The sequence below is a fragment of the Ciconia boyciana genome, chromosome 1, assembly GCF_034638445.1.
Source record: "Ciconia boyciana chromosome 1, ASM3463844v1, whole genome shotgun sequence".
Lineage (NCBI taxonomy): Eukaryota > Metazoa > Chordata > Aves > Ciconiiformes > Ciconiidae > Ciconia > Ciconia boyciana.
Genome location: NC_132934.1, coordinates 52,210,328 through 52,228,619, shown reverse-complemented (window position 1 = coordinate 52,228,619; position 18,292 = coordinate 52,210,328). Strand labels below are relative to the sequence as shown.

Sequence of the window (18,292 nt, the reverse complement as noted above, 5' to 3'; positions counted from 1 at the left end):
TCAACAAAAAGAAACCTACTAATCCTACTTATAAAGGCATTCTAGTTCTACACATCAAACTAAAGTGCTCTGCGTGGGAACAGATGTGAAGGGTTTCCTTGCCTGAAAGCATTACAAGAGATTTCTGACCGGCAGAAGTGTGTGACATGATGAACATGCTGCTCAAGCTGTAGGTAGAGAGAGCACATGATGCCTTTCCTCAGCACTATCTGTCATCTGTTCTGCTGCTCTGTTGAGGCAACAGGGGAAATGCATTAAATATAAAGGGGGAGGGGAATTTGGGTAACATATGAAACAGGAAATGGAAAGTCTTCAGATTATCTACAAACCTTTAGCAACCAGAATCATGGCAGCAAATTACAATCAAGACATGTCACATACTACGTTTCCTGGGGTGCTTTATATGTGAATTTAGCATAAATCTAGCCATCAGCCTCAATAGCACGTCATGCTTGCTTTCAAAGCCAGGCTAAGGAACTTGTCCTAATTGTGTTATTTTTCTCCAGTACTGGAATTAATTTACTTTTAAGTTCAGATGAATCAGATGATGAATTTTAACAAGCCAGTGTTCCCCCCAAGCAAAATGGCAGAGCTCATAAACCTCCATTTATCCAGTGATCAGTTTTTATTTCTCCATGGTGAATAATTTCAAAGACAAACCATGAAGCAGTAGCTCAGTTAGTGTCAGCTGTATGCAGCAGCAGCAGAGGGCAGCCCAAGAAAGGAAGGCCCATCCCATGTGCCACCATAATTTCTAAAAATTCACTCCCCTTTGCCTCACACTCACATGCTGCCAGATCATTTGGGTTATAGGTAGAGAAGTCCCTGTCAATAATTCTACAACCCAAACGAAGTCTTGTCCAGAATTCTGCCTCTTGCCTTTCCTGCTGCCACTCCCCAGCCTGCAGCACAATGTTTATCCCATTTGCTCAGTGTGCATACCATTTGCCCCAGCACATCCAGCTGCCAACACATCCATCACTGCCAACAGCAAGGGAGAGGGGACAAGGATCTCAGAAGGCTCCTTAAGGCTACCTCAGGGTCTAGACTTCTCTTGGTTTATCGCATGAATTGGTGAATGGTCCAGGGGAGAGGAGCGCAGAAGTCTGAGAGGGTCTTTCACCTCACCAGCCCTTCCCCCTTTGTTTTGCGGAAAGGAAAGAAGAATGCCAAGGAGCCTTTCCTTCCCTCCTCAACTTCTTCCCTTTCTGTGCTATGCAGCATAGACTGAACTGAAGGCAGAGGAAGCGTTTAGGACTGAACCCACTGCTGAGCACTTCCTATCAGCCTACTAGGACTCCTTATCTGCTATCTTATGCCAGCATCTCTCACACTTCAAAACCTGCAGCAAGTTCCCTTGTCCCTCTGCACTCTCCTAATAATCTGCCCTTCTCCACTGCCTGGGAACCAACAGGACACAACACACCATACCCACACAGAGAGCGAGAAGCTCCCACTGTTTACTGCTAAAGGAGTTACTCCTTCCATTTAAATAGCAATAGCCATGGTTTTGGTTTGGGGTTCAAACCCTCATGACAATACATGGAGAAGAAGGAGCTTATCCTTCTTTCCATCTAGGAGCTACAACCTCCATTGGGCTGCAGAACTCCTGGAAAAACAGCCAAAATCCTTGTGCCACACCTAGATAAAATTTGCAGACAGAAGAGAGCACACAGTCCAAGAAAGCAGCTGTAAGAACAGCAAGCAATCATCTCAGCCAGAGCCCTTGGTGAAGAAACTGTACAGCCACTCCTCTGGCAGATGCTGCGTGAGCAGAGACAAAATAGATGACAAGGGTGTGTGCTGTGGGGGGCGACTGAAAACAGTACAAGGGTAAAAAAAAAAGGCTAAGGGATAAAAGAAGAAAGGGAGCCTCAAGTAAAGAGCCATTATATTCCATTGATTTGAAGAGATCAGAGAGATCTCAAAGGACAAGTGCTACAAATATCTCGTCCCTTGTTTTTAAGCAATGTCTGTTCAGTCACTAACTGTGTATTTGGGCTCTGCCTGGATATGCTGCTGTTCATTCACCAGCAGGCACTCTGGCTCCATTGATCCCAGTCAAGTTTATAATCAGAGGGGTTAGAGTCATATAATGAAGCGAGCTTCCCCATGCTGAGCAGAAGCCTTTTTAGCACTTAGTGAAAGGGAATTCATCACACCAACTGCTTGGAACAGCCGCTGCACTGTCCTCTCTGAATCCTTTTGTGCCTTCTCAGTCAGGCCACCTTTGAAATGTGTTAAGTGGAAAAATCTGACTTCTAGTGGACAAAATACTGAAAACATTTCATTGCAGAACTTGCAGCTCTAAATCCGAAACTAAAAAATTCTTACAGGAGGAGTCCTTCCAAATTCCAATGCGAGTAATGAAAAGTCTGATCATCAAATTGTGCACAGTTAATTTGCAGTCAAGATGGTTTTTTATTTCTGTGTTAGACTGGCTGCATAGCGCCCAGCCCCACTGTGCCCTTCAAGAATTACCGCACTACAAATAATACATGACAACAGTACTCTGAGCTCAGTTCAGCAACAATATCTAGTTTCCTCTGCCTTGTGCAGGCAGCAAGCATGCCATAACTGTGCTGAACACTGGTGTATACTCGCTGTATAATCTCATCTCACTGCCTTTTCTGAAAATCAAGATGAGAATGGACCATTAAGCATGGCTATGAAGTTTTACTTTTTAATATACAAAATCTATAACAGTCCTTCTTTTTAGTATTTAATCTTCAAGAATATAGGAAATAGTAAAACCTATTAATTTAGACATATTGTAAAAAAATCCATTTAAGGGGAACTAATCCTGAAAAGATTCAATATTAATTAGTAAAAACAATGCAATGTTCATCCAAAAAAGGCTGGAGAAACAATCTGGAAACTCCTTGAATTTGCTGGAGTCTAAAATTGAGAAGGGTGAATATGCAAGACATTTTAGCACCTCCGTATTTGTGTTCTACAATTTTTTCCTTCTAGTATCTTGACACATCTGAGAGATTCCTTTCAAATATCTTTCTGTTATAGCAATCTAATACATATCCTGGTTACGCCCTGTTCTCATTTCTGCATTCTCTGTTGTACTGTTGCACCTTGCTTCATGCTGAAGAATAAGACCAAAGACTAAATGTCAAAGTGAAGGATGGTTTCACAAGAGTGACAGTGATCTTATGAACTCCCACTACACCACAGAAATTTTATTTTCAGAGGTGCTAGCTACCAGTAACCTCTACTGACCTCTTCTAGATTGTGGGCATGCTCATGATGTCTGAAAATCAGAAGCAAATTGAGTGATTTAAATAATTCCAGATTACTATGTTCAATATGTTATTATTTCAGTTTTAAATACAGAGGTTGAAAGTGGAGCTCTCAACAGCCAACAGCTCTGCACTAAGTTTATGCCTACACTATCTGCCTGTAACCAGCTTCTGAGAGCGCGCAAATAACCACAGCTTGCCAGTTATAAGGTTGCTGCCTAAACTGTGCTGACTCCTTGCGTCTTATTAGTTCTATCAAACCTCAACAGATGTATCCGTGAAGGAGGGGCAAAATTCAGTAGGTCTTGCAAGGGCAGAAAAATTGGATGAAGAAACCCCTACCAAAGCACACGTTCCACTACTTTGACTTGAGACACCCAGAAGGTAAGTTCCCAAGTGGGAGTAAATGTAACTTTCTACAGCAAATACAGTCTTCACCTGAGATGAGCTCAGCACGAGATTACTACCTTGAAAAATAGACCCAAACACATCCCTGCTCTGACACCCGCCATCCGACCAGCTGCTTTTCCCTGTTTGCCAATCTTATTCTACACTTTCATCCAGTAAGACATCACATTAGTACCCTCTCATATATATTGCTGCTAATTAAATGATAGCAACATATAATCTAGACTACTGTTGAAACTAACACAGATTTTGTCCTAAAATGACATGGTGGAAAATTTCCAAACTCTTAGAAACACTGAGCATTAACAAAGGAATAGTTACAGTAAGATCCTGCTGAGGTAATACTGCACTGTCATAACCATATAACTGTTTCAGCATTGTATTTCCAGCTAATAAATTAGAACCCAATACAATTGTAGAAAAGATTTACCAGAAAGCTCAGGCAAGACTAGCTAAAACACTGGCCAACAGGATCTATGCTCCAAAAGATGCGTCCCATGAAAACTGTGAAAACTGAACCCCACCCTCTATGCTGTTGGGTTGGTTGTTTGTCTTTTCCTTGTTCTGACATAGGTGATGACCTGCTGGTAAAGCTGCCACTCTGCCTGCTGCATTGCAGTATCACTGCTTTCTACCACCTCCCTGCATTCCAGAAGATCCTGTGCAGGCTGTAATAATCAAACAGTTCTCAGTTATCAACAGTTATTTTATTGTTGTCAAAAGCTACAGAAAATATTGGGTAGCCAAACGCATAAACACATGAAAGCATCAGTAAGTGTAAACCTAGGTCAAAACCTCCCCTCCTCAGGAAATGGGATGTGCAGTGTTTTCCTGTGCATCTTTCAGCTGCCCTCTTACCTCCACCGTGCTTGCCTTCAATACTGTTGTCTGTTGTAAAAATTAGTTAGAGGAACTTTTGAATAGCTTCCACATAGAGGTGAAATATTAAATGGTAGTGTTTCTATTTTCTTAGTCTGCATGAGAATAACAAAATTTACCTTGTCATAATAGTATCTGAGCGCTCGGCTCAGCTTGTCATAATTCATATTAGTTTTGTTTTTTCTGAGTCCCCACAGCTTAGCCACTTCTTCTGCCTTGAGTAGCTTGAATTCGCCATCATTAGACGTCCAGCAAATCAGGTGCTCATGTTTCTGGTCTAGCAGCAACTGCAAAAGGAACTGCCACAGTGTGATTGCACTCTCCATACCTACAAGGGACAAAGGAGAGCAACAGTGTGAAAAACATTTGGGAGCAGGTGTTCCACCCAACGCTCATTTCAGTAAAAAGCCCTGTGTAGGCGTCATCCTACGTAATTGAGCAAAGGAAGCTACTATATCATTTACAACCAAACATTCACAAGACCTACAGGTCTTGCACTCCCGTTTCAGTATTTTTTCCACTGCTATTTTCTGAAGGGACGCATAAGATAGAGTAAGTATTTGGAAAAGCATTGCCCGCATGGTTCACATGGTACAGGGTCATCTCCAGTTGGTGTCTTCAATGCAATGTGTGCAACAACCCTTAAAAGGAACATTGGCGGGGGGGGGGGGGAGGACTTGATGTAACTATCCACTGAGCCGAAAAACTGCTGTTTACTGTCATGAGAAGTATACTGAACTTGTTCGGATATGTCACTGTGAAGAAGGGGAGGAAAAGGGCAGACCAGAGCAGTTGCCTTTGGTTAGAGGACCAGAAACCACACTCTTTCCCCCTCCCACCACACGCACCTGCCTTCCCAGCGTCATATGCCCTTTGTCTATTTTGTTTCTTCCAGGGCCTGAAATGGCTCTTGCTGCTTTTGTTTGCCATTTCAAATAGCTCAAAAGATATTATCTATCTTGCAGAAATGCTGAAAGTTCAGTACACTTAAGCACAGTAAAGTAAGTGATGTTTACCCTGAACCTTTCTCCAACAGGGATCTTTCCTTTCATTATCATATGTACGACTGAGGACTAGGAATATTTTTAATAGTGCCTGAGTCTCACTTCTAAGGTTGTTGGAATATTTTTTCTCTGCTAGAGGTTGTTTGAATATTTTTTTCTCTGCTAACTGCCTCTGCTACTGAGCCCTCCCTAGAATAAACCTTTTTTTCAGGCACTGCAATAGGATAAAGTTAAGAATTACTATATTCCAACTCAGCACAGGCATATACACAACTTAAAACTTGGGAGCATTACCACTGAAGACAATTTATTATTGTAATGAAGATGTAGCTAAAATTGACCTTTTAAACTACAGAACTTCAAAATGAGATTTTCCCCCGCTTTCAACAACATTGCCAGCCTTAGCATGTTAATGCTGTATCAAATAATTTTTTCTTGGCCTCTTCTGATACTTAATTTGGACATGTTATGTCTAACTAACGCAGATTTAAAAGATGCCGGCATTACTGGGTTAACTTACTATAGGGCTAATTATTACCGGACTTATCTTCGTACATGTAACAATAGGTCAATAGATATTTTTGTCTTTATCTAAACAAGCTCATGATTTTTAACTTCTTTGCTCATTTTCTTTCCTAATATATTACTGTTTGTGTCCTAATAGGTTACACAGCCAGAATATGCCAGGCTTACTGCCTGACGTTTCCCTTGGTGTGCTGACCACGAGAGGGCACAAGACTTCTAACTATCTACCACATGGAACAGTGCAGCAGGCGGCGGAGGGAAGATTTGCCTCCTCAAGTCTGCCCCAGCACTAAGGAAATCATGTTGCATAAGCTTCACTAGTATAAAGGAAAATAAATTGCATTAAGCTTCACTAGTGTGAAAGCGAGTTAAAGATACTAGAGAATGTTGTCAATAGTTTTACAGAAAAAAACAGAATTTGGAGCTCTATTTTGGTCCAAATAATTTCTAAGTACACTGGCCAAACAAGTGTTTGCAGAATTAATGATAGTTTTATTATCCCTGCAAAAGCCTCATTTCTCTAATTAACCGAGAATCAGGCCTGAATGACAAGGACAAAAATATCTATACCTGACACTCAGCTGTGTAACACAGTAACTACATAGCACCTTCAAGGGATGGCAGAGACTCCCAGGACTGTCAGGTATCCTTGAAACAGAACTGCCTATATGGACGATTTGGCACTTTCCAAGGGTTGCATTTGCTTCATTGCATTTTTTATCACTTTATACAAATCCTTTTCCACATAGTGTAATGCAAGAAAAAAATGCTCAGCTAGAATTAAATATACCTGAAATTTATATACTCATTTTACAGTCTTTAAAAGTTCCTTTAAACTACGCCATCTGTGCAAGTATTAACATCTTTAACGGATTATTTATCTATAACATCATAGCTAATATAGTATCCCTATTAATCTGGCACCATATATACATACTTTTTAATTAATATTTGTAAATTTTGCAACTTCATGAAACATGTAGGTATATACAGCTGTATTACTTTAAAATAATCTTAGCTTCTGTACATCACATGTTATACAGCGATACTCTGCATAATTTCAGCTTGTATCGTACAACTCTTCCAAACAAGAAATCACAAACAGAACTTTTTTTGCTCTGGAAAATTATAAGTAACTTAAAAATATCTTTCTTCAAAATGGTATTAGAATGTGTACAGGTGTCCCACGCTACAAAGTCCTGTCAGTAGAACTTCAGCTGAGGAAATTAAAGATGAAAGAGAGTTACAGAAGCACCAATATAAACTCCACCACCATGCCATTAGCCAAAACAGTACAATACCTCAGACGTACAATTCTCTCATCCAGACCTTAAATTACATCTTCCTTCAGATCATCAGCAATCATGCCCCTTCAGAGAGTTTAGGGGGAACTGAACTCACAGTGAAGCGCATTTTGCCGCAGTCTCCTCCATCCCCATTCACCTCTGCCCAAGAACACTCACAGGGTAACCTACAGCTAATGTTGCACTACACTTTCCGTTATGAACCTGTTTTCTGATGCTTATCGTTTGTAAAATGTGAACAGTTTTGCATTCCATTTTATCTACTGAGTGTGGGCCTCATGGTGACTCAGCCATAAGGTTATTGGTGTAATGTAAAACACATGAACAGTGCGAGCCTGGGCGGGAACATCCTACAAGAGTACCCACTCCACGCTATCTGTCCCGGTGACTAAGGAGAGGTGACTTCCATCAGGTTATTATATAAAAGGTTACTGCCACCTTTTTCAAAGTGGTTCAGTTGTTGGTGATCAGTTCTTCAACCAGCTGAGATACACACATAATCTCTGGGGGGCACTTCAGGTGCTGGATCCAGGGCAGATGGCGGTGGTGGGATTCAATTTAGGTAGCTCCTCACCACCCTGCTTGCCTTACCATCAACTCTCCAAGCGCGTAGCTCTGAACAAGCTTTATAAAGGACCTGCACACCTCAGAATTCAGCATCAATGTGCTTAATTGGTACGTGCATAAATCTTCTACTGGATATGACCCAAGACTGCCCATATAGAAATGAGATTAAAACAGCTCAATGCTGCATTGTACTCCACTCCATCTGCCGCTGCATTCCCATATAAAGCTTCCCGTATTGCTTGTATAACAACTGTATGTATATGATTCCTATACAAAGGCAAATCATGCAAATTACATTTTCACCTGATCATTAATTGGTATGGTCCTTTTCTTCTAAGCACCCAACTTAAGGCATTCAAGTCTGAGTTGCACTGAATATTCACAGCTGTAATTACCTTTAACAGAAGCTTTGTGCTCAGCATATATGGTGATGTAAAATCTTAAATACCTTGAATTTGGTAAACTGGTGTTAACCTTTGCATCTCATTTCCATTCTCTAAAATGTGAGTCAGAGGGGAACAGTAAAAATCTAAGATACTGCAGTGACAGGATTTTTAAACTGGTGCAAAATATTTCATTTCCAATCAGGTCAATGGAAGTATTAACCTGCCTTTCTCTATGGGCACCATTTTGGGGTTCCACAAAGTATTAACTATCCTCTTGGAAGGACAACGTGGCCACACACTGTACTAAGCCTTAACTTGTGCCTCATTTGAGTGGTGGAGCAAAAGAATCACATGGCAGATGTATTACAAGACATGTAATTTAACAAAAAAATGAGCTACCTGTATTAAAAGTTATTATAAATTATGATTGGGAGGAGTTGGAAATCTTGAGAAAACATTGTATTTCATTTATGTATTTTCTAATTCTTTGGAATTTTTACTGACTCAACAGGAATTCAGTGTCTTGCCTTAATTTGACAGAAAAGGGTGTTAGAATGTGGTCACTTCCTACAGGGAATATATTTCTCATTTCATTCAACTCTTTATTAATATTAAATAGTAATAATAAATATTCCTGTTACTTCTGTGCTCAGTACAGGATTTGAATGCTGGGCAATAAATAATACATGGAACCACGTACTGAATTACATGGATTAGAAGAAAAATAGGTTTAAAAAATCACTTATTTAGATAGTGACATCCATCTATGGTACAGAATGAGACAGGCAACCTATGTATGAAACATATATTCTGTGTTATGAAAAGCCTAATCAAAACTCATATAGACAAGAGTCAATTAATTTTTTCATCCATTAACACATGTGTTTTTGCCATCTTACCATTTTTTAAATATTTATACAATGCATTTGACAGTCAAAGATATTTTCTAAGCCATGAAATGAAATTTGCTAGGTTGATCTGACCTAAATAGCCTAGTAATTTTACTTTGTGATCAGCACCACTACCGCTGATGCAAATAATCACTGCCATAGCTAAAACGAATTATACTTGGAAATGCTGTGTTAGACAGCAAAAGGATATTTCAGGACCGACTTTTCTGAAAGTCCATTTCTCAGGCAGCTGTGACAGGTAACCACACTACCACCCTCTGCATTATCAATTTACATTCTCTCAAATGTGTGTCCCCCCATACAAAGCCCACCAACTGCATGACCAGTGTGATACAATGTGACCTCTGCACATCAAATTCTAAGTTCAGGACTGACGTGCGAAGGAGGCAACTCAGAGTATCTCTGCGGATAATACTGCCCCTATTCATTTCAACCAAACTAAGGGACTAACGGAAATGCCTAAACTTGGAGCGGCAGCAAAGTCAACACCATAAGCTCTCCCTGAAGAGAATAATAGAAAAGGACAGACACGTCCACAGGGCAAAGCATCCCAACTAAGAGATGATTTTCCTGTAAAGGGGGTGTCCAAATTCCTCAATTAGGTGAGGGGCCCAACTGCCAAACACTGTCTCTCCCCTTAGTGTATGGAGACTGACTTCTACCAGCATGAGCAAGCATTATGAAAACATTAAGCAAGTTACACTAGAAATGGTTAAGACGTATGAATACACGTGCTGATGAGCTGCATTACCTTTTTTTTTTTTGACCAAGACAATACATATAAAACTCCATATGACAAAATGTTAGTAAAGTGGCATCAAGTTCCAAAAAAAAAAAAAAAAAGTCATTAACCTGCTGGGCAAAATAAAACAAATAAGCAAGCCATCTTAAATCCAGGCAGTAGAAAACCAGGAGGCTCAGAGACAAAGCTAGCTAAATAAAAAGCTCAGTATCATAAAGATTTATGACATGAACTGTGAGATAAGTAGGATACTCTTCGGGGCATTAAGTTTTGTAGGACTCTTGCACAGAAAAAGCTAGAAGAAAAAGGGAGAAAGCTGGAAAGCAGCTCTGTAGCATTCAGGACCTCTGCAGAGGTCTTTAGCTTCCATACAACTATATTACAGCTGTGTTCTTCCGTTCTCCCACATACTCCAGGTTTCCTACCCAGGTTCTTTCTCCACATTCTATGTTAGCTCCCCCACAGCCTTTCTAAAATAAAGAGATATACTGCTGATCCTGGACAATCAACATGAACAAGTTCTGAAGGCTAAAACTAGGAATCTCTCCGGGCATTAGGATCAAAGCCAGCCCCTTGTTGCTTTAGAGAGTCCATAGAAGAGTATCTGGGACTCTGAGCTATAAACCAGGTCGTGGGACTTGGGGCAGAGGAGGGACAGCTGAGTGGGATAGACTGGCTGGGGAGCCCAGAGGCTGAAAAAATCAGCTGGAGAGCAATTAAATCAGGAAGACATAAAAGGTGTTAGCCAGCATTATGCACTACAGGTAGTCACAGAGAGATGGTGATCAGACATGTACATGAAAAGGATTAAGAGGCAGAGTAAGGCAGGGAAATTAATTTCCCTTAGTGTATGAAGAAACTGCTGATTCTTTCTGTAGCCAAAGCAGCTGCAAAAGATTCAGCTCCTTTTCTTATGCCCCACCACAGCAGGCACACACCTCCGCTTACATTTCCCTTGCAGGCAAGTGTGTGCTTTTGCAAGCACACAGCACTTCACTGTAACAGATGCCTTTTTTTTCCTTTTCGACTCCTCTGGAAAAAGTGTGTATATTTTTTGTACGTCCATTTACTGCTTTTGTATACTAATTCTGGCCAACAGCACGTTTCTCTGAGCAGCGTGACGTGGGGCATTGTTAGCTTCTCATTCACGTTAGCATTCAGCTTCCTTTATTTCTGCAGGTTGCAGCCAGGAAACTGGAAAATGGGCCACAGGAAACCTGGCCTCCTACATCTGTCCCAGTTTGTAATAGCAGCTCTGGTTTTATTTTTCTAAGTGTCTCAGGTTCATTTTAACCCTTGAGATGACTGCTGCAATAACATGTGAAAGAACATGCCTGTTTTGTCATTACTTATTTTAACCACTGTTTCTCAATACTAGAAATCGAGATTTTGCTAAACCATACTCATTTTTAAAGTATATTAAAACTTTATTTTATAAGTTATGTGAGTTTTAAAAAACTTTTGTTGGAAATCACCAAAACAATTCCATTCCATAATGACAAATATCAAAGAGTATATTTAGAGAAAATATGGAATAAGGCAGTCTCTAGCTGTTTCAGCTGTATACATTTTTAACATAGTTCTAAAGTAAATGTCTGTATGGAAAGCTGAACAGCTTACAAATCCTCTGGGCCAATTTTTCTCTTTTACATTTTAGTCTCTATAAAAAATTGAAGCACACTTGTTTTGCATCTGATTACAGAAGCAAAAGGGTGCTGATCAAGAAAAGAAACTTTTCTAGAATAACCAAAAAATCAGTCAGCCGTAACATTTTTCACTGAAAATTCATCGGTATAACAATGAGTATATCATGAGAGGTTAGAGACAACTGCCAAATCTGCCCAAATGTTTGCTCAGAAACATTTGAAAGAACAAGGCAAAAGTCTGAGTCAGTCCTCATGCTTTATTTCTCAACAGAGATGCTTCAAGGGTGATAAATAGGATGTGGTTGGTGAAAAGTTAGTGATTCTGCCAGAAAGGAGGAAAAACAAACATCAATTTGTTTACTCAGAAAGTTTTCAAATACTCATCAAAGGAGATCTTACTGCTAATTTAATTGGCCTTGAAAAAATAAGCTCGCAACTAAGTGTGTAAACATACCTGTTTTAACTTGATGCAGAACTTTCTCTGTTAAAGGTAATAAATCAAACTAACGGTGCAATCCATACCCAGGGCACTTTAGGGAACTGACTGTGTGTATGATACAGAACGCTGGTAATTTTTCCACATCCAGCAACCAGGACATTTCCTGCCAGAGCATCCTCCGAGTTCTTCCATTGTGTTGAAACTGCAAAAACTTTCTAAATCAGGACTTCCTCCTATTATATTTTAGAGGCGTCTTTCTGGGAAATGCAGATTCAAGTGAAAAAAAAAAAAATAGGAATTCCTGCAGCACCACCCAGTGGAAACATTAGAAAAAGTTACAGAGTGCCCCAGCACACAAGTTCCGATTTGCTGCAAAACTACAGTAATATTGCCACACAAACCCAGACTGGATGCACCAAAAAAGCACAGAGGGTTTTGCTGGCCGATGTACTTAACAGAGTCACATGAGGTATACCTACTCTGCCGCTCCTGCATAATAGTCTTCTCTTAACTTTATATTCTAATTTAAAAGATTATTTACAGTAACAATTTACAAGGTCTCCTTCTCAAGCAAGAATACCCACTGCTCTGGCCCAGCACATTTGAAAAAATAAACAGACTCCTGTGGTTAAGAGCAACACAAAAGAGACAGCAGCAAGATCTAGCAAAATATTATAGGATAACATCAAGTTCCACTGCAGAAAAGAAAGCACTCACACACATGTCCAGTAATGCTTCCAGTAAGTACATTTGGTAATACAATGTTTGCAGTTTTTAATTTTTTTAACTAAGTCAAAGAAAGGCTGAGGCAGATGTCCAAAGGAAGAAAGTTCTGCAACCTCCAAATTAATACAACAAAGGACTGGTTGCCTGCCAAGCAGAGGTGTGATGACACCGCCTCTAAAACACGAGTATTTTCAGATTCTCCATAAGGATGCAGTTCAAGAAACAGTTTTAATCCGACTGGAGTAAAAGCCCTTAGCAGGAGGGAACATGGCTAGTTGTCTCCCTGTGAAAGGCTTAAAAAAAATAACCTGCTCAACTATTTCTAAAGCTAGCTGTAAACAAAACTACATAAATCCATAATGGCTCCAACCATTCACCTTGGGACAGACGTAAAATTAATGCAGACTCCTCACACTGCTTTTTGTCTGCTCATGTGGTGCACATCTGTGGCATGCTGGCAATACGCTACACTGTGATCCGAGGGACTTCTGCTTTCAAAGCCAGACCTATATGTTTATTTTTCCCATATGACTTTCTCTTACATTTTTGTTGGCATCAGTAGGACACATATCATGATTATTTGACTGTCCTATTTAAAATTTCTGATAGCCCCTTTGATAAATTCAGAGAAAATATGCATGAAAACAAAAAGAATAGCTAAAGAGGGCAGAGGATACAGCCTCCAGTGACTACTCTGAAAGTTTACTTGACGTATCAAGTGATGATTACTCCCAAATGCAAATGCTTTTTCCCTACCTGTACTCTCTTCTTAAACTGAAGTATTAAAATTTCCGATTTTGTGACAGCAAACCAAATGCTTTGTAACTTATGCTAGTGGCTCTAATATTTTAAATGGTGTATTAATACTACCAACTGTCTCAAATGTGGCTTTAAATATATTTCATATTCAGATTTTTAAACTAATCTTCCCCTCTCGACTAATTTTTCCTAGACTAGAAACTTAGATAAACAAGCAGGTCTTTTTAATACTGTCAGCAGAGAGGAACCTGGCCAAAAGGACAGGAAATGCAGTCCTGGGAGTTCTGTTCAGGCAAACAGAGGTGGCTGGCAATTTCTGCGAGACCTGAAGCACGGCAAGATCATTGCAGCTTACACTGGCAGTCAGAGCTCACCTTCCTATGCACACTGAATTTTCAGAATTTGCTGGATTAGCAAAATGAGCCATTAAACTATTAAATAACACACAGGCTTACCTGTATATTCTCACGTTGCAAGGGGAGTCAGTCATAGCATTATACTGAAAATGGTGTAACACAATTCAGCAGATGGTAACTTACATACATATAGAGACATTTTGTCTGGACAATTTCTTCGCAAAACGTTACCGCTGTTGCAATAGTTCTTGGAGCACGAGCCAGGGCGTAAGCTCCTTAGTCATAAAAAATGAGCAACTAGTCACAGCACTAGTTAACATCCATATTTTTCACTTTAAATGCTATTATTTCTGTGTGCAACGGTCTCACAGTAAAAACCTAAATTAAGAATCACTCTTACATGTCAAAATCTCAAAAATCTGCTATTCTCCTCCTTTCTCAGTGCTAATCAAAGTTCTGATACGCATGTTTATCATGCACTAAGCTAAACTGAAACCCAATTAAAAGATTCTTATCTTCTGACATTATTCACTTGTCTACTACACCAACAAGAACTTGAAGGTCACACCTACACATTTCCCCTAACTTCGTTCATTAAACACTGGAATACCCAACAGAATGTATCATGAAATACATGAGATTTCAGCCAACAGAGGATCTGGTTGTTACTCTTCTGTACTGCCCGTGTCCTGTGTACTTAAACTAATTCCCATGGCTGCTGCAAACGATGAAGGAGACACAAATGGGACACTATTTCAATGATTACAGCAGCCTTTGCTGTATACAAAGTGCCTAGATTGCCTATGTTTAGAAGTGACATCAATACACCAACTGGTTTGTTAGTGTCTCTGCTGCTCAGGATACATAACAGCCACTATTTTGATTTGTACACTGAATCCTGCATAAGATTCCATGTTTAAATAAAACATAAAGACTCTATCCCCTCTCCTCAACTTCGATGAGATTGCACAGCCAGTTTTATTGTACCCTACCCAGGTAATCAATCCAGCCTTGATACTGTTCTGTTTTGGAAGCATTTGCATCAGACAGCTTCAGTACTGAAGCAGCAGTACTGAAGGAGTGCTGCAGTCATGCTTTCTATACCAGCCCTATTCCACGCTTGCAGTTCGCTAAACTAACCACACACGCCAGTTGCTCTGAGTCTGCTCTGAGTCACCAGACTTCACAGAGGTCTATATCTAGAATCTAAACTCACATTCCCATCTCAGCTATATTAGTCTAGCATGCAAGAAATTCTCTGAAGGTAGTCAACTTTCTCCAGATTTCACTAACAGAGCTGCAATAGGAATTTGTTCTTACTTTCTAAATGCTTTTTAAAGATTGTTTCTTCTCATGAATTACTGTTAATTGCTGGGAAGAGATAATAGTGGTACTTGAGCCTACAAACTTTTTGTTTGTGCTGTATTGTGACTTGATACAACAGAGGTCACTCAACATTACCACAATATAAACATTTAAAAGCAATAACACTTATTAGCATCCTTCCCAAAAAGCTTAAACTGAAATACATCTGATCAATTTTCTTCATAGCAAAACAAAAACAAAAAAAAAGAGATTAAGAAATATACAGAGATACAGGAAAGAGGTGCTGTCACCACATTAGAGGCAAACAGATGCATAACAGAAATCTGTTTTCCAGATGAACTGTCAGCTGTTTTGCAAAATGAGGATGGGAAACTTACAGGAGGACATTTGATTAAATACATTTAGATTCTTTAGATGAAGTATATAATCCGAGTCTACTCTTTTTTGTACAACTGCGGCAGCATATTTTACACAAACTTCTTTGCTTGTTCGCTAATATTTTCAGAGAAAGACCCATCTTGTAAAATTGTATTAACAGCACTTAATACTTAGATTAGTGCTTAGAAAGCTTTTACCAATTTTGAATGATTGGTAAGAATAATAAAAATTACAACCAAATGATTCATTACATAATTTAATGACAGCTAAAACTAAAAGACAATGTGTAAGATGCAAGTTTTCCTCTCCTAGTACCTCAAATGATCTTCAAGTTAGGATCTACAAGATAAAAAAATTGTATACTTTAAAGCTGAAGAAACTAAGACAGGGTTGTTTGCATGAGAGCCAAAATACATTAACATGTAGTAATCGGTATTTGCAAAGATTATCCAAGCTATATTCTGAATCTTCAAATACTGAGTCGTAAATTGGCAAGCAGAGACACAGACGTGATTGAAACGACTCTCTGAAATGGGTCTGGGAGAAGCCATAGAATGGGCAGTATCCTTCACACCCTCAGTACATCCTGACACTGCAAAATTTAGAGCAAAGCTACAGAAGACTAGGAGGACACTTGCACAGAGCAAGCAAGAGCTACTCCAATGCCCTAGTTACACTCAAGGCCTCAGCTAGCATTTAAATGTTTGCAACATGCAGTTAGTCTCAGTGCATTAACAGAAGTGCTGACACACTCAAAAATAAATACATGCCTAAGTGCTTTAAAAGATCAAAACAAAGTAAGTTTGTGGCTTCCTACAGAAATTCTTCTCCTGAAGACCCTGAGCTGTATCTAACCGCTCAGATGTAGACAGAGCACATGGTATAGTCTTCAGAAACCTTCCTTTACATAGTTAATTGATCCTTATCTTAAAAGTTCATGGGTGTCATCATACAGGTGAGCACTTTTCACCATGTGGCACATGAATGCAGGGGTCAATGGATTCCTCCTGAAGGAGAGGCAAAAGTACCACAGTACTACTACAGTAGGCTCAACTGCAACATAGGCATCTGCACAACTGCTCAAAAATAATTATGGTTCCACAGATACAAAAAGGACAAACCCCACTGCTCTAGATAGTCACAGCAATGCTACTTGAGCAAGCAGGACAAAATCAGACATGATGTTGGTAACTGTAACTCCATACGAGTAAAAAAAGTATAATTTTCAGCTGAGTTTTATCTGCTTAGGGCATGGCAAAATTTGGCTTCCAATGTTCTTAACTGTAATATAACTTTAAAATAACTACCTAAATATTTAGTTATTCACTACACTCTGAGATACTGACCTGAGATACTGAATTACACTGATTAAACAGGGTACTTCCTGGTACTGCAAAAACTACCACAGTATTCATACAAAATTAAAAATGCAGAATGACTACACAGTTATTAATTGGCATTGAATTACCTGGCAGGTAGTACCTTAGTGATATTTTCATATCGATGCTTATGGCAGGTATTTTCTTCAGATTTTGCTTTTAGAAAAGCAGCAAGTCTCCTTCAAAGAGCTTTTGAATTAAAATCCACTCTTAACAGCAAACCCTTAAGAATCTGAAGTCTGATATAATTACTGGCATATAAAACCACAATGAGTTAAAGAAAGTTTTAAGGACAAAGATGCCTTTTCTTTTTGTGAAGTGCACAGACAAGAGGTACTGTGTGCTTCATCTGCTTTGTTTCCATACATGCAGCTTTGTATTTTGCAGTGCAGTGAGGTGGACTTCCTGTACCTACACCTTGACATTCTCCTCAAAATCATGACTAATTCTTTAATGATTCATTATTCAACAGAATACTTCAACATGAGAACAGGCGTATTCAGTCTTTCAAGAGCTCTCAACAGCCTTTAGAATATTAGTTGATTCATTTAACAAGCCACAGACGAAGTAAACATCTGTCTAATGATTCAAGACTATGAGATTCCCTATTGTGGGAAACACCGAGGAGAAAGCTATGGTGAATCAACCCGATGATACACGGTGCAACATAATTTTCAAAGGCCCATAAGTTACAGCCTGTTGCATGAACCATTGGGCGTGGTTACCAAAGATACACAGCAGCTCAAAACCAACAGTACTCTTTGAAACTGGCCCAGGCTAACCACGTCCTATAATCAGTGTCACGGCTCTAAGATGAATTCAAGCAGCAGCGTCCAGGCATGCTGTACATTGGAGCCACCGCCACCAGAAGAAAACCATGGACTGATAAACAGTCTGAATGGCACAAATGAGTCCAACCTGCCATATCTTTGTGGCAACTACTAGCTAATTTATCAGTTCTTCGCTATCTTAGGTTATGTAGTACTATGACAGAGAACCATTCACAGAGATAAGTGTAACTACATAAGCATACAAATTTTATATGATGTCATCAAGATAAACTAGCTAAAATAACTTTTTATAAATACACGCTTCACAAATAACTGTATGTTGGTTCTCCCAGCCTTATCGCACTTTCCCTTATCTTTAGTAGCCAAATGACTTTTTATTTTGGCATCTATTTCTTTTCTTTGATTTTCTGAAGCAACTTATTGTCATGTGATTGCTTTCCCAAAGCAAAGATTTGCATTTTCTGTAACACCTGATGGACCTCAGGGTCCGTATGTATTATATATACACCTATCTT

The 18,292-nt window shown here is 39.4% G+C and overlaps 1 protein-coding gene across 2 annotated transcripts in view; it reads right to left on the bottom strand.

Annotated features, from left to right (window-relative positions):
* The window catches only part of ELK3 (ETS transcription factor ELK3), a 41,207-nt gene that overhangs the window by 18,795 nt on the left and 4,120 nt on the right, over positions 1-18,292 (bottom strand). The window contains exons 1-2 of one of the 2 annotated variants that reach the window (XM_072865713.1): positions 14,003-14,138; positions 4,658-4,866 (exon numbers count right to left, since the gene is read on the bottom strand). In XM_072865713.1, the coding sequence (XP_072721814.1) occupies positions 4,658-4,864 (207 nt within the window). In that variant the 5' untranslated portion in view covers positions 4,865-4,866; positions 14,003-14,138. Of the gene's footprint in view, positions 1-4,657; positions 4,867-14,002; positions 14,139-18,292 lie in introns of those variants that run through there. The other variant, XM_072865705.1, reaches the window with a different exon arrangement.